This window comes from Chiloscyllium plagiosum, unplaced genomic scaffold, assembly GCF_037043375.1.
Source record: "Chiloscyllium plagiosum isolate Xiang-an unplaced genomic scaffold, Cpla_swu_hap1 HiC_scaffold_19, whole genome shotgun sequence".
NCBI classification, from domain to species: Eukaryota; Metazoa; Chordata; class Chondrichthyes; order Orectolobiformes; family Hemiscylliidae; genus Chiloscyllium; species Chiloscyllium plagiosum.
This window is the reverse complement of record NW_028270157.1, coordinates 41,769,485-41,787,094: the sequence shown is the minus strand read 5'-3', so window position 1 is coordinate 41,787,094 and position 17,610 is coordinate 41,769,485. Positions and strand designations below refer to the sequence as shown.

The 17,610-nt window shown below is 42.0% G+C and overlaps 1 protein-coding gene across 1 annotated transcript in view; it reads left to right on the top strand.

Annotated features, from left to right (window-relative positions):
- Positions 1–17,610, top strand: part of mtpn (myotrophin) — a 66,237-nt gene that overhangs the window by 36,531 nt on the left and 12,096 nt on the right. Inside the window, exons 2-3 of the mRNA XM_043709439.2 lie at positions 8,836–8,949; positions 15,526–15,609. Of these exons, the coding sequence (XP_043565374.1) occupies positions 8,836–8,949; positions 15,526–15,609 (198 nt within the window). The remainder of the gene's footprint in view (positions 1–8,835; positions 8,950–15,525; positions 15,610–17,610) is intronic.

Below are 17,610 nucleotides of genomic sequence, written 5' to 3'. Positions count from 1 at the left end.
CTGATGGAAACATTACATCAAAGATGTGTTTGTAACTGTGATCACGTCTTTTGTTTATAGTGATTAAACAGGCACCATCTCCAAATGACTGACTTCCCGCCCTCCCTCTCTCTCCCCACACTTTCCCTGGGGTTCTACAGAGGGGTGTATCCTAAACCCCTCTTCCCCAGATAATCTCTCCAACATTGTCCTGTACCAGGTAAAGGTGGAACTTGTCAAAATGTTGCAGCAAAAGGTTGTCTGTGGCTGTGTGCGCACAATTTGGAGACTTATCCTACAAAGGCGGCAACAGCAGCAGTTGTCTTGTTGGTGTCCAGTCCAGTTGCCCCGGAGAGGGGGTGGGAGTGATTGTTAGACGGGGTGGTGTGGGGCGGGGGCTCGCACACGGTGTGCTGCTGCTTCGTCTCCTGAACGGGGAGCAGACTTAAACTCAGAGCTACAGAGGAAAGGCATTTAATCGATTAGCTGAATAATCAATTATCTGAATGAATAGTGCCCACCATCTCGTTCAGATAATCGAGGTTCCTCTGTAAATCTTGAGGATGACTACAGCATTGTACTTATGGTTAGTCAGCAATTTCTCTTGGATAACATTTGGTCTTGTGCCCTAATGAGAAGCACTGAAAAGCATTAAAAAGGAATGTTTTCCAGTTGTTAGCAGAATTAAACAAAGGCTGTAGCCCACAAAGGTCCAAAGAGAACTTCTTCAATTGATCTCTTAATGTGTTTAAATAAAACTGCCTTCTATTACACTTCAGAACATCTCTTCATAACAATGAGACCTGTTTTGGCCTTGAAAGGGTAGGCTGGGGAATGTGGGGCTAATCTGTTACCAGAATAATGTGTAAGTTCTGTCCTTTTAGAACCATGCATCTAACTATTTATAAACAACAAAATCCAAACATACTTTGTCTTAAAGCATTTTTGCTGAAGTTCAGGAAATTGCAATTCATGGAGTCGTAGAGATATAGAGCACAGAAACAAACCCTTTGGTCCAACTCATCCATGCAGACCAGATATCCTAAGGAAATCTAGTCCCATTTGCCTGCATTTGGCCTATATCTCTCTAAACCCTTCCCATTCATATACTCATCCAGATGCCTTTTAAATGTTGTAATTGCCCCAGCCTCCTCCACTTCCTATAGCAGTTCATTCCATACACACCACCCTCTGCATTGAAAAAAAATCCCTTTTATATCTTTTCCCTCACCTTAAACCTATGCTCTGCAATGTTGAACCCCCTCCTCGTCCCCAGCGAAAAGACCTTGTCTATTTATCCTATCCATGCCCCTCATGATTTTATAAACCTCTATAAGATCAGCCCTCCGCCTCCGACGCTCCAAGGAAAGCAGCCCTAACCTATTCAGCCTCTCCCTGTAGCTTGACTCCACCAACCCTGGCAACATCCTTTCCTGAACCCTTTCAAGTTTCACAACATCCTTCTGGCAGGAAGACCAGAATTGCACGGGGTATTCCAAAAGTGACCTAACCAATGTCCTGTACAGCCACAACATGACCTCTCAACTCTTATGCTCAATTCTGTGCACTAAAGGAAAGCATGCCAAATGCCATCTTCATTATCCAATCTACCCGTGACTCCACTTTCAAGCAACTATGCACCTGCACTCTTTTTATTCAGCAACACTCCTCAGGATCTTAGTATTAAGTGTATAAGTCCTGCTAAGATTAGCCTTTCCAAACAGCAGAGGCTCATAATTATCTAAATTAAACTCCATCTGCTGCCACTCAGCCCATTGGCCCATTGGATCCCATTGTTCTGAGGTAACCATCTTCACTGTCCACACCTCCAATTTTTGTGTCATCAGCAAACTTACTTACTATACCTGTTATGTTTACATCCAAATCATTTATATAAATGAAAGGTAGTGGACTCAGCACTGATCCTTGTGGCACACCACTAGTCAAAGGCCTCCAGTCTGAATAGCAACCCTGCACCAGTGCCCTCTGACATTTGAGCCAGGTCTGTATCAAAATGGCTAGTTCTCCTTGTAGTCCATGAAGTATAACCTTGCGAATCAGTCTTTTATGAGGAACCTTGTTCAACGCCTTACTGAAGTCCATATAGATCACGTCCACTGCTCTGCCCTCGTCAATCCTCTTCGTTACTATTCAAAAAAATTCAGTCAAATTTGAGACAGGATTTCCCATGCACAAAGCTATATTGATGCTCCCTAATCAGTCCTTGCCTTTCAAAATGCATGTAAATCTTGTCCCTTAGGACTCCCTCCGACAACCTTCCCATCCCCAATGCCAGGCTCATTCGTCTATAGTTCCCTGGCTTGACCTTACTACCTTTCTGAAATAGTGACACCACGTTAGCCAACCTTCAGTCTTCTGGCACCTCACCTGTGACTATGGATGATACAAGTGTCTCAGCAAGGGGCCCAGCAATTGCAGCTTCCCACAGAGTTCTAGGGTATACCTGATCAGGTCCTGGGGATTTATTCACTTTTATGCATTTCAAGACATCCAGCACACCACCTCTAATATGGATACCTTTCAAAGTATCACCATCTATTTCCCATATTCTATGTCTTCAGTGCCCTTCTCCATATCAAATACTGATGCAAATTACTCATTTGATGTATCTCCTGTAGTTCCACACATAGGCTGCCAAAGCTATCTCGCGTCCCCTTTTTGCCCACCTGATTTCTCCCTCAAGTATACTCCTACTGCCTTTATACTCTTGTAAGGATTCGCTTCATCTCTCCTGTCTCTACTTGACATATGCTTTCTTTTTCTTAACCAAAGCCTCAATTTCTCTAGTCATCCAGCATTCCCTATATCTACCAAGAATACACTGTCTGTGAATTCTCGTTATCTCATTTTGGAAGGTTTCCCACTTTCCAGCTGTCCCTTTTACCTGCAAATCCACCTACCCCAACCACATCAGCTTTTGAAAGTTCTTGCATAATAGTCAAAATTGTTCTTCCTCCAATTTAGAACTTCAGCTTTTAGATCTGGTCTATCCTGTTCCATACTATTTTAAAACTAACAGAATTATGGTCGCTGGCCCCAAAGTGCTCCCCCACTGACACCTTAGTCACCTGCCCTGTCGTATTTCCCGTAAGTAGGTCAAGGTTTGTAGCTTCTGTAGTAGGTACATCCACCTACTGAATCAGAAAATTGTCTTGTACTTACTTAAGAAATTCCTCTCCATCTAAGCCCTTAACACCATGGCAGTCCCAGTCTATGTTCGGAAAGTTAAAATCCCCTACCTTAACCACACTATTATTCTTACAGATAGCTGAGATCTCCTTACAAATTTGTTTCTCAATTTCTTGCAGACTGTCGGAGGATCTACAATGCAATCCCAATAAGGTGATCATCCCTTTCTTATTTCTCAGTTCCAAATAACTTCCCCGGATGCATTCCCGGGAATAACCTCCCTAAGTACAGCAGTAATGCTATCCCTTAACGAAAGACTACTCCCCTCATCTCTTGCCCCCCTTTTCTATCCTCCTCATAGCATTTGTATCTTGGAACATTAAGCAGCCAGACCAGTGCATCCCTGAGCCATGTTTCTGTAATTGCTATGATATCCCAGTCTCATGCCCTGAGTTCCTCTGCCTTCCATGTTAGACCTCTTGCATTGAAATAAATGCAGTTTAATTAATCAGTCCCACCTTGTTCTGTGCTTTGTTCCTGCCTGCCCAGACTATTTTGACTGACTCCTTTTCCCAACTGTATCAGTCTCATTGATTTTTCCTCATTTCTGTGGGTCCCACTCCTCCCCACACCTTACTAGTTTAAATCCTCGAGCAGCTCTAGCAAATCCCCCTACCAGTTTATTCGTCCCCTTCCAATTCAGGTGCAATCCATCCTTATTATACAGGTCACTTCTAGTTCAGAAGAGATTTCAATGATCCAAAAATGTGAATCCTTCTCCCCTGCACCAGTTTTTCAGCCACACAGTCACCTGCTCTATCCTTCTATTCCTACCCTCACTCACTCATAGCACAGGGAGTAATCCAGATATTACTACCCACGAGGACCTCCTTTTTTTAAATTCCTACCTAACTTTCTATATTCTCCCTTCAGAATGTCATCCTTTGCCCTTCATATGTGGTTACTTTCGATGTGTTCAATGATCTCCTGCTGGTCCCTCTCCCCTTTTGAGAACATTCTGTATTTTTTGAGATATTCTTGATCTGGCACCAGGTAGGCAACACACCATTCGAGTTTTCACTGCCAGCCGCAGCAATGTCTGTCTGTTCCTCTGTCTAGAGAGTCTGCTATCACAATCGATTCATTTAGAATGACTCCTAACATTTAGAGCCCTTCTCTGTCCTAGAAATATGGTTATTCATGCTATGCTCCCTTGATAGTCCATCACCCCCTGCATTTTCCAAAACCGCATACTTGTTTGAGATGGGCATAGCCTCAGGAGACTCCTGCACTACCTACCTGCCGCTCCTACCTCTCCTGGAGTTAACCCATTTACATGACTGTATCTGCAGCTTTTCTTTCTCCCTGTAAATGCCTCCCTTACACCCTCTAGCTCCTGTAAATTCCTTATTGCCACTAACCGCTGCTCCAGTTGATCCATGCAATCTAATAGGATTTCCAGCTATAGATACAATCAGTAACATGGAAACTCTCTCTAAACTCCCACATCTGACAGGAACAGCACACCACTCTATTAAAGGCCATCTTAACAATCTACAGATCCAGAAAATAGTCCTTTTGCTATGGAAAAACACTGTTCCAGACTAACTAAGACTAATGGCTTATTTTTAAAATTTTAATCGAGACATCTCAATAAAACACAATCAAAAAAGAACCCACTCTACTCTCTGTTGTAGATTTACAGCAAGGCTGCACTCAAAAACTATGCACTTATCTGCTCCTGCGCTGTGAGCTCTCCCCCACTGGTTCCTCCAAGGTCAGCTGTGCATTTTGTTATCTGTTACTTTTTCCTGGATGCACTTTGATGTCCAGAGATACTTGAACTCAAACAGCAAAGCAGTAACTGTGCAGAATCACTGCTGTCAGACAGCAGTATAGGTTTTGTTCCCTGACCATGTGGTTGCAGCCCTGTATATCTTCCTCTTCAAATGCTGTTTTGATTTTATTTTAAAACTTTCTTTTGTAAAAGAACTAAGGCAGGTATTTAGCTTGTTGAGTTTCAAGGGAATAGGGCAAGGCTAGATGGCACTTAACATGGAGTATTGTTGGTAAAATAGATGAGTTAAAGGGTGTGATATTACTGTCACGAAGATGTGGTTGAGGGAGGGGCAGGGCTGACCACTCAATATTCTTGGGTATAGGATCTTCAGGCAGAACAGGGGAGGATGTAAGAGGAGTATTTCTTAAAATGTGGGTGTCATTGATTAGGCCAGTATTTATTGCCAATATCTTAATTGTCCAGAGGGAGGTTAACAGTCAACAACATCGCTGTGGGTTCGGCGTCACATGTAGACCCTCTTGGGTAAGGATGGTAGTTTTTCCTCCCAAACAGACATTAGTGAATCAGATGGGTTTTTTTCTTAGTGGTTACACAATCACTTATTAAACCTCTGATTCCAGATTTTTATTGTATTCAAAGCTATGGGACGAGTGTAGATTGAGTGAGTAATTTTGTGATGTATGTTCGATGGACCAAAGGACCTCCTTTAGTACTGTATGATTCTGAGGTTCATTCTCCCTATCTCCTTTCAATTTGGAAATGAGTAAGGAGTTTCTTCTGGAACAATGTTTTTGATCAGCCTAATCATCAGTTAGTGGCTGTCTGTTCCTTGAGCTATAATCTCATGGGCTGGGTTTGATATTACATCACTGTTCCTTTTGTAAGTGACTTTCATGTAAAATGCCCATACTCACCAGTCAAAAGCAAGTTGCTTAAGATTTTGAGAAGCATAAGCAAGTCTAGCTGAAACTTTATTGCTGGAACAGCACAGCAGGTCAGGCAGCATCTAGGGAACAGAAGATTCGACGTTTCGGGCACATGCCCTTCTTCAGGAATGAGCAGAGAGTGTTCAGCAGGAGAAGATAAAAGGTAGGGAGGAGGGACTTGGAGGAGGGGCGTTGGAAATGTGATAGGTGGAAAGAGGTCAAGGTGAGGGTGATAGGTCGGAGTAGGGTGGAGGCGGAGAGGTCAAGAAGAAGACTGCAGGTCAGGAAGGCGGTGCCGGGCTGGAGGGATTCGGCTGAGACAAGGTGGGGGGAGGGGGGATGAAGAAACTGGTGAAGTCCAAGTTCATCCCCTGTGGTTGGAGGGTTCCCAGTCGGAAGATAAGACGCTCCTCCTCCGACCGTCGCGTTGTGGTTTGGCGGTGGATGAGTCCAATGACCTGCATATCCTCGGTGGAGTGGGAGGGGGAGTTGAAATGCTGTGCTACAGGGTGATTGGGTTGGTTCGTTAAGTCTAGACCTACTACTATTTGAGGATGCAAGATTTTTGGCAGTATTATGCCTCTGACACTAACTGTATGTACGTAAGGCAGATGAAAAAGAGACCACCTTGAAATCGGGCGCACTTTCCTCAGCAAGAGGGAAGAAACCTGTTATGCTTTCTGCAAAAACTTACTCTGCAGCAAAAAGAATCCATATTGGACTGGCCATTTTAGTAGAGTGGAGTAGCTTTTTTATTTGTCATTTCTACCATATGCAGCTGATGCGGTTAAAAACAAGCCAGCATTCCTCCAGGACCAAGGTGCTACATGGACAGCACAAACTACATGATCATAAAAAGGTGCTATAAAGTGCATAAGAAGTGCAAAACTTGCAAATTACTGTGTCATGTAAGAATGATAATTAGTCGACATTGTTCTAGCAGCACTTCAAAGTCATGCAAAGAATTTCAAATGGAAAAGAGTCTGATCATAGTGTTAAGGAACCTGATGGCATGGGGGAAGAAACTGTTTCACAGTCTGGCTGTGAGAAATTGAAAGCTCCGGTATCTTCTGCCAGGTAGCAGGAGGGAGAAGAGTTTGAGTGAGGGGTGTGGAGTCTTCCAAAATGCTGTTAACCTTTTGGATGTAGTGTGTTGTGTAAATGTCTGTAATGGAGGGAAGAGAGACCCTGATGATCTTCTCAGCTGGCCTCACTGTTGTATGGTCTTATAGTCCAAGGTGGTACAATTCCCGATGTAAACAATGATACTGCTGCATCAATGAACTCTTGATAAACCCTCTGTAGAATGCAGTGTGGATGGGGTTTGGGAGGTGCACTTTCCTCACTTTACATAGAAAGTAGAGACGCTGTGGGCTTTCTTGGCTATGGTGATTAACTGCTGTGCCACCCACTTGGAAGCAATAAAGGGTGCTTCAATCCTTGCCGCCTCAAACATAGGAATTAAATGAGCAAATCTTGAGTGTGAGTCATTGTCGACTTCATGGGACATAATAAGATTTCTCCTACTCAACTCTAACTGTTTTAGATCAAATTCCTTTGCCCAGATCCTTCTGTGAAACACTTTTTCTCTCTCTCATTGCTCTTCCCCTCTATCTTTCCCAGTATTTCCTTTTCTTTCCTGAAAACTTAAATTCCATTTCTCCAATTTTAATTTCATTACCAATACAACATCCATTTCCTTGACATACACATAGAAATGTGTAGCACAGAAACAGATACTTTGATCTGACTTGTCTGTGCCAACCAGATATCTTAAATAGATCCTGGCCATATCCCTCCTAAACCCTTCCTGTTCATAACAACTGTCCAGGTGCCTTTTTAAATGTTGTAATTGTCCCTGGCAGCTCATTCCATACATCCACTACCCTCTGCGTGGAAAAGGTTGCCCCTTAGGTCCCACTTACACACACCCCTCCCCACAATCCTAAACCTATACCCTCTAGCTCTGGGTTCCTCCATCCTGAGGAAAAGACATTGTCTATTTACCCTATCCATCCCCCTCATGATTTCATAAAACCTCTGAGCCCCACCCCCTTAGCCTTTAATGCTCCAGAGAAAACAGCCCCAGCCTATTCAGCCTCTTCCCTATCCCTATCCAATCCAAACACCATCCTTATAAATCTTTTCTGAACCCTTTCAAGTTTCACCAAATCCTTCCTATTTGAGGGAGACCAGAATTGCACACAGTATTCCAAAAGTGGCCGAACACATGTCCTGTACAGCTGCAACATGACCTTCCAACTCCTATCCTTAGTTTCCATTAGCCACTTTTTAAAATTTCAGGTTTTCTGACTTGTAGGCAAAATGCTAATTTTCCCCAAGTGCCTCGCTAAGTCTAACTGTACTTACCCTTTAAACAGTTAAGTCCTCAAATAACTCCTCCCCCACCCCAAAGTTTCACTAATTAGAATACATTGACATCATATGCAAACATTTCTATACTTTAACAATGCTGTCTTTTGTCTTTACAAAATCTGTTTCAAAATGGCAATTAACACCAGTGCAAATTAAGGCCAGAACTCAGGTGAGAAATCCCAATTCATTATGGCTTCAGGCAAATGGTTAAGTTCCCAGGGAAGGTCAAACAACTTCCCTCCTTTATTCACACTCCCATCTGTTGGTTTGCAGTGAGGTTAATTTGAAAAGGATCCTTGTCCTTGTGTATTCTTCAAAGGGAAAAACCGTCTGTTTGCAGTTTGGTATATAATCTATAATGTGGCTGAGTTGTTGTTGAACAGGTGATCATAAGGCCTTTATCATTGTTGTCACGAGCCCATAATCCTGCCTGGATATTTGTACTTAATGAATTTTCAGGCGTTTGAGTCTTTTTAGTTGATTAGTGAAATCAAACAATGTAATAGTTTGGTGTTTCAGTGCTTGTAGATGTATTGAACAGCAATCATAAATTCTGTAACTTTGTTTCTATTTATATTAATATTTGTTTTCATTTATCTTCAGGGTATTGATGTGACCAAGTTAGAAGTAGCTGGTCGGAGGGCCATTCACTTTGCAGCCGATTGTGGTCAACTTGAGGTTCTGGAGTTTCTCATTCGCCTGGGCGCTGAGATTAATGTAAGTAAGATAAATATGTCAGAATTTTGGAAGATATAATACCAATGTTGGTCCCACCACTCTTATTTAAGCAATATTCCTGTTATTACTGTTCTTCGGGTATCTTTTATCGGTTATGTTTCTAAATGTTTGATTTTCTAATTGTCTTTGGATTTCTCATCATTAAAATTTACTTTCTAATTTAAGTCTGATACTCAAATATTAAGATAAATGTTTTAATATATGTAAGATTTTACATAGTTAGACTCTACAACCTTGACCAACTTTTTATAATCAGTGGATATAGAAAAATAAAGCTCACGTGTGTTAGTAAGCAACATGGGCCAAAATATTCTGCTTTTGTGAAGACTTGACTGGAGCTGCTAACACCAAGACCCTGAGGCAGAATCTATGTCCGCCCAACCACAATAATTACATGGAAAACTTAAATTTCCATTTGCTGCTTTACCTAGACTGCTTTGTGATTTCTACAGCATCTTTTTTTTTCATTTTGTGCTAGTAGGTGTCACAAGATGGGCAAGCATTGTTGCCCCTCCCCAATTGCACTTCAAGCAACTTGCTAGGCCATGTCACAGGGCAGTTAAGCATACTGCTGCAAGTCGGGAGCCATGTATAGGGAACATCAAGCAAGGGTATCAGATTTCTTCCTCTGAAGGACATTAGTGAAGAGACAGGTATTTGTGAAAATCCACAATTGTTACATGGTCAGCATTAGTCAATAACCAGCTTTTTAATTGAATCTGTATTTTGTGTCTGCAGTAGACATCAAACTAGTGTCTTCAGGACACTGACATTACCAGATTAGATTAGATTACTTACAGTAGTGGAAACCGGCCCTTCAGCCCAACAAGTCCACACCAACCCTCCAAAGAGCAACCCACCCGAACCCATTCCCCTACGTTTACCCCTTCACCTAACACTACGGGCAATTTAGAATGGCCAGTTCACCTAACCTGCACATTTTTGGACTGTGGGAGGAAACCCGCACAGACTGGGAGAATGTGCAAACTCCACACAGACAGTTGCCTGAGGTAGGAATTGAACCTAGGTCTCTGGTGCTGAGAGGCAGCAGTACTAACCACTGTGCCACCGTGCCACCCATAAGTGCATTACTACTATACCACAGTCTCCCCAAAGTTGTGATCAGCTTGCCAGCAGCACATGGACTTGTTGTTTGAAATGTGCATTGACTGATGTGTACGCACATTTTTGAGTTTGTCATAACTATAAAATAAATTAGTTGGAATGCAAAGCATTTCAGCACTAACAACAGTTACTGGTGCTCCTACTCATCAGTGCTCAACCCCTCCTGCACAACAGACACTGCTTACATGATTCATTGCAAATTCATGTTCTGGAATCCTTGACTTATGCCCAACTGTTGTAAAAGTAATCATTGTTGGAAGAGTTATTGGCATTTCCCTTGGGATAAAAATGTGGGCTAAGAGCAACATTGCTGGGGTTTGAGGGGGGGAAATGGAATTAGCATTTGGGATGGGCAGGTGAAGGAGTGGAGGGGAGCGTGGTTTGAGGGTTGAGGGAGGCAGTGGTGTGGAGAGTGAACATTCGGTGAAGGGGTAAGGGCGGTCACAGTTTTGCAGAGGTTGAGGAATAAGAGGTGAGTGGGTCTTGTCCATTGTTTATATGATCCGTATGTTATCTATAAATTAATGTTATTTATAAATTATAAAGTGTGCCCTGTCTACAATTATCCAGATTCTTTTCGATGGCTATACAGTGATGGTGCAACATACTTCAACTTACAAGCAGAATGCCAACTAATATAGTAGACAAGAATATTTTCCTTTCTGTGCTACAGGAGTTGAAGGTGTCATAAGTTAACTTCCCTTTTTAACAAAACAAGCAACATACCACAAATTTGCACAAATGTTATAGGATTTGGGTAAGTTACTGTGGTGCCAGTAGTGAAACTTTGAAGAGTGCTTGTTCATGAATTGGATTATAGTGAGAAAAGGTTCCACGCAAGTCAAGATGAAAGAGAGTCCATCTTGGCCCAGTGGCAAGCTGAATATAGATGGCTGGATATTATTTTGCATGGCTTGGGTGACCAGGCTATCTTTATTGTCTTATCAAGCTCAGATGTGTGCCATGATTGTGTTGAATAGCCTGTAAGACCTATGGATCTTGAATTGATCTGTCCCAATCTGTCCACCAGAAAGAGTCCCTAAGTTGCCAAAGTTAGGAACCATTGGCAGCTGCCCTCCGCTAGTTTGGTCTACTCGTTGAACCGTAGTGTAACCATGTACCATGCTAATAATAATTTTGAACAACAGCTGACGGCTGGGTTATGCATTTTTAAGACTCTGATATTTGTCTGTCAATATTCTAACTCCTTCATTTCACCTTTCATTTGCCTTTCCTTCAAAATAGCTGTTGATCAGGTTTGTCAAATATGTTCAGCTACTGATTCCTGAATGAGCAATGGTCAGATATGCATCAATGAGCAAACCTAAATGATCTGTGGAGGATCTATTAACCTGAAAATCACCAATAAAGCGATTTACTTTTCAATTTATAAGTATATGCATTATGTGTGTATGATATTAAGTTGATTTCCTGGCGTTGTGGAATTTCCTTCAGAAAGTAGAATATCTTCAAAATAGAAGTTTGGAGAAATTAAGTTCCCTCAAGAACACACATTCTACAAACATTGATGTAATGGAAAACAGAATTGTCTAATCCCTTTCGGTAGGAGCTCCATATATGGACTCCTACTTACTGCATTGAGAAATTAGATTAAAAGATGTAAAGTTAGGAAGGAGGTAGTTACCTTAGAAGCAAGTGCAACAAAGGCCAACTGAATTGATTCCTTGAATGGAAGGATTTTCCCCATGAGGGGAGAGTGATTAGAATGGGATAATTATCTGAATTCTGAAGAGATGGTCTTATTAAAATATTTTAAATTCTTAGCATCTAAACTATAATAGAAACAAGAGTAAGCCATTTAGCACCCCCTACCCCCAGGCCCGCATTGCCATCCAAAGAATCGTGACTGATCCGGCATTTCTCAAATCTATTTTCCTTTATTTTCCCTGCAACCCTTGATTACCCAGACTGATCATGAATTCATCTATCTCGGCCTTAAATATACAAAAGACTATCCCTACAGTGCTCTAGCAGGGAATGCCAAAGACTCCCAACTGTCTGAAAAGAAATCCCTCCTCATCTGTTTTAAATTTTTACCCCTTTATTCTGAGGCTATGCCCTCTGGTCCTAGACATGAACGGAAGCATCTTAGCATCTACCCTGTCATGCCCCTTAAGAATCTTACATTTTCCGATGAGATCACCTCTCAAAAGGCCCAACCTGTTGAGCCATTGCTTGTAAATTAATCCCTCCATACCAGAGATCATTCTCGTGAACCTTCTCTGAGCTGCCTCAAATGAAATATCTTTTTTTATATAAGGGGGCGAAAACTGCACAATATTCTACCCTTTTCAAGCTCTATAACAGGCTGCATTCCTCAGGATAGAAAGACTAAATTTGAAATCGTAGTCTCCAGTTTCAAGGGCTGGTAACTTAATACTAAGTGACGTGAAGTTTCAAATGATATTCTTCTTAGAACTTGATTTCTAAGTTGGTGAAAACGTTATTTCAGTTTTCAGTTGTGATCTTAGAGTTTAAAAATGTGTTGCTGGAAAAGCGCAGCAGGTCAGGCAGCATCCAAGGAGCAGGAGAATCGACATTTCGGGCATACGCCCTTCTTCAGGAATGAGGAAGGTGTGCTAAGCAGGCTAAGATAAAAGTAGGGAGGGGTGTTGGAAATGTAATAGGTGGAAGATTAAGGTGAGGGTGATAGGCCAGAGAGGGGGTGGGGGCGGAAAGGTCGGGAAGAAGATTGGAGGTCAAGAAGGCGGTGCTGAGTCCGAGGGTTGGGACTGAGATAAGATGGGGGGGAGGGGAAATGAAGCTGGAGAAATCTGCATTCATCCCTCGTGGTTGGAGGGTTCCTAGGCGGAAGATGAGGTGCTCTTCCTTCAGGCGTCATGTTGCCATGGTCTGGCAATGGAGGCGGCCAAGGACCTGCATGTCCTTGGCGGAGTGGGAGGGGGAGTTAGTGTTCAGCCACGGGGCGGTTGGGTTGGTTGGTGTGGGTGTCCCAGAGGTGTTCTCTGAAACGTTCCGCAAGTAGGCAGCCTGTCTCCCCAATGTAGAGGAGGTCACATTGGGTGCTGCAGATGCAATAAATGGTGTGTGGAGATGCAGGTGAATTTGTGACGGATATGGAAGGATCCCTTGGGGCCTTGGAGGGAAGTGAGGGGAGAGGAGTGGGCGCAAGTTTTGAATTTCTTGCGGTTGCAGGGGAAGGTGCCAGGAGTGGAGGTTGGGTTGGTGGGGGGGTGTGGACCTGATGAGGGAGTCGCGGCGGGAGTGGTCTTTCCAGAACTCTGATAGGGGAGGGGAGGGAAATATATCCTTGGTGATGGGGTCTGGTTTAGAGGTGGCGGAAATGACGAAGGATGATACGATGTATCTGGAGGTTGGTGGGGTGGTAGGTGAGGACCAGTGGGGTTCTGTCCTGGTGGCGATTGGAGGGATGAGGCTCAAGGGAGGAGGACAGGAAGTGGAGGAGATGCGGTGGACAGCATCGTCAACCACATCTGAGGGGAAATTGCAGTCTTTGAAGAAGGAGGCCATCTGGGTTGTTCGGGTATTGGAATTGGTCCTCCTGGGAGCAGATGCGGTGGAGGCGAAGGAATTGGGAAACGTTACAGAGAACACCTCTGGGACACCCGCTCCAACCGCCCCGTGGCTGAACATTTTAACTCCCCCTCCCACTCCGCCAAGGACATGCAGGTCCTTGGCCGCCTCCATCGCCAGACCATGGCAACATGACGCCTGGAGAAAGAGTGCCTCATCTTCTGCCTAGGAACCCTCCAACCACAAGGGATGAATGCAGATTTCTCCAGCTTCCTCATTTCCCCTCCCCCCACCTTATCTCAGTCCAACCATCGGACTCAGCACCACCTTCTTGACCTGCAATCATCTTCCCAACCTCTCCGCCCCCACCCCCTCTCTGGCCTATCACCTTCACCTTAAGCTCCTTCCACCTATTGCATTCCCATCGCCCCTCCCCCAAGTCCCTCCTCCCTACCTTTTATCTTAGCCTGCTTAGCACACCCTCCTCATTCCTGAAGAAGGGCTTATGCCCGAAATGTCGATTCTCCTGCTCCTTGGATGCTGCCTGACCTGCTGTGCTTTTCCAGCAACACATTTTTCAGCTCTGATCTCCAGCATCTGCAGTCCTCACTTTCTCCATCTTAGAGAGTTTGTCAAATTTGAAGCAGTATTAGTGAAATCATGTGCTGCCACTTAGAGAGATCATTAAATTGTCAGCCATGATTTGTATATCCTCCTAAGGACAGCAAGCAGGCAACAAGCAGGTTTACCCAGTAAGAAAAGATAACAGTAGGCGTGCTGTTACTGGTCTCCAACTAGTCAGGGCTGAGAGTCCTGAGTTCCTTTGAAGTCAGGAGAAAGCGTTTGGAATCTGACACATTTACAAGCTTCAATGAGGAAGTGATCCAAAAGGCTGTAGGAGTTTAAATAGCCTATGTTAAGGAGTAAGTGAGCTGAGATAACAATTTGTGTATAAAGGGTCCTCCAGAAGAAATATCAACCGAAAGAAACAGTAGTTTGTGAATGTTTGAAATTTGCTGAAAGGAAACCAATCACAACCGTGCCAGCTGGCAAAAAGCTCTCCTGTGGAAATAGGAGTAACTCCTCACTGAGATTTATTTGCCTATAACTGTAATTTTGGAATAAAGATGATGACTCTTGTAGTTCATGTATGCTGTGTTTACAATTTTTATGTTGTGTAATGTATTTCATTTGCAACATTTTTTAATATGCTCAGTGACCTCAATAAATGAAAAATGAAACTTGTAGTCATCGGCTCAGATTTCACTGAGATATTTGACTTGTTCTTTGTCATATGGATGATTCCATTCTCTGGGAACATCACTGAAGGAAGAGTTTCTTTTGAGGTCCATCTATCTTCAGAATTTTTAAGTCTTTGTTGTTAAATATGTTCGATTACAATCAACTGATATTTGGACGCAAAGGTAGTTGAAGGGTAGGAAAAATGGATAAGTAATTTGTTTTCTCTTTTTTTTAATAACTGTCACTCACTTGAACGCCAATCTAAATATTTCATAAATTTAGTTTTGTTTGTGATATATTTATCTAATTTTATTACTCTTCAAATTTTAAATCTTCAAATCTCAAGTGAGAATATTTGACTCTCTAATTTCAACTAGCAAGTTACCTTGCTATTAGTTGTAAGAACTGAGGCAACTCTTTCTATTCCTCTTCTCTTGCTCCCCCCCCCCCCCCCCCCCCCCCCAAAAAAAAGCACCAAAAAGGCAAGCTAAATAATGTTTCAAGTCTTTTGTTGGAGAGTTCTACAGATCCCTGGTGACCCTCAATTTGAGAACATTCTTTCAAGAACCATAGGAAAGAGACTTTAGATTTATGCAGTTTTTGCTTACATTGGTGGCACAAAGGTCATTTTTTGTCAATAATGTTTTATCCCTCTATTTCTCTGATCTACAGGTTCCGGATATACATGGTTACACAGCACTTCTGTCAGCAATCTATGAGGGACATTTAGAATGTGTGAAATTCCTGTTATCCAAGGTAGGTTCAGAGTACCAGAGAAATGGGGTTGCATCCCAATCCCAAATCTTCTAAATAAGAGGTCAGCAGCTGTGGTCTGTGTATAGAAACTGATCTGGTGGTGGTATAGAGGTTCTATTCTAGAGGTTTGCTCACGTACTTTGGAGTTTACTTTAACTGACTAGCATATCATTCAAAATATATTTCCATGTAAAGTTGATTAATAAGACTTTCCCAGAATTATTCACTGTGCTAACTCGATAAAAGGTATCTAATGCATGTGTCTTATCCATTTATAAACGAAGAAAAAAAGTTGGTATCATTCTATTCCTAAGTTATTTCGTGAATAACTGAAATTGCATCATGTGCTTGGTGTTTCCTCCTGTTGAAGTCATAGGAGAAAGTAAAATATCACTGTTTTTAAATAACACTTTTTTTTTTAATTTTCCACTGGTACCTAAAATCCAAAATTGTTGCTGTCACAATGAAAGATTTGCTCGCAGAGATTGCCCACATAACCAATATTAGTACCTGTCATGACTATTTATTCAGAGTGTAGTAGGTCTACCTATTCAAGGTGCATTCCACAAGGGAACGAGAACTTTAAATCTTGAATTCACTCAGCAAACCTTCCCAACAAGTCATCTGGTCATTTTCTTACACATGGTATACAGAATGAAAGTAGGTGATTGACTGATAAAGCACACAAGTTTTGGTCTAATGGTAAACTCCTGGAATTTTCTCCATATCAGCACTGAATGCAGGCGACATGTCCTTTGTGCTAGAAATGCTAAGCACTCTGACAATCTTTGTCTAAATGTGAAGTATGATTTAAGATCTGCGCATTTTATCCCAGAGAATGAGAATTTTCAGCATTTTTAACATTACAATTTTTCAGTCTCTTAAGATGCTATATTTCCATTACTCCACCTTTTATCCAGCTGAAAACAATTGTAGCATGTTTGTTTTTTTGTGTATTTAAATATAAATTATTTTAGAATTTGGGTTTTGAACTAGTGGTATGGGTGTTTTGGTCTATATGAAGAATTTCAATGCTTAACTTGTAAGTATATCTATAGTCATGGTGATTTTTTTTTAAATGTAGTATGAGAATTTTTTAAGTAGTTAATGGTAATTTGTTTACATTGGGAGAACTCTTACCCAGCACAGGGTAAAGTGTAGTACACTAGAATTCAGATTCTGGATTTTTTTTTTTGCTTGGGGAAATACCTATAATTTGAGCTTTTGGATTTTAGTTTGGCAGATTTTAATATGTCTTGGTTGAAGCTAGATTTATAAAACAGTTGCTCCTGGTGAAAGATGGATTACTTTGCTATAAGTGGTTAATTTGAAAGTTCGAAATCCGAAGTGTTTGGTTAAAACCATGAAGCCTTTATTTGAAATTAATAAAGCCTAAGCTCCATTGTGAATGTTCAAGGAAGTGGTGATAAGATTCTCAAGACTGGATAATTTAATACCATAATTAAGTCAAACCTCGCAATAGAAAATGTGAGGCAAATATTTGACAGTTGCTGAGACCAATGCTTTTGACCTATGAACAAGTTTTTCTCTATCAAAATCCACGAAATTTACCAGTTTAGGGGCTAAGTCTAACATGAGGTGGCATACAACATAAAATATTTCAAAATCTGGATTGTTAAGTAGCAAATTTATAACTTCACCTTGGGTAAATGTGGTGCACCGGAAGGAAACACTTGAAAAACACATCACCAAAATTCCTTAGTGCCTTCCAAACCCATGACCACAGCAGATATCAACAGCTGCAAGTTCCCTTCCAAGCCACTCATCGCTGACTTAATATTGTCGTTCCTTTACTGTTGGGTCAAAATCCTGGAATTCCCTTCCTAAGATCATTGTTCTGGATGTAAGTTTGCTCGCTGAGCTGGGAGGTTCATTTCTAGGCATTTCGTCACCCTAATAGCTAACATCTTCAGTGGGCCTCAGGCGAAGCAGCGTACATGATTCCTGCTTTATATTTAGATCTTTGCATTTCTTTTGGGT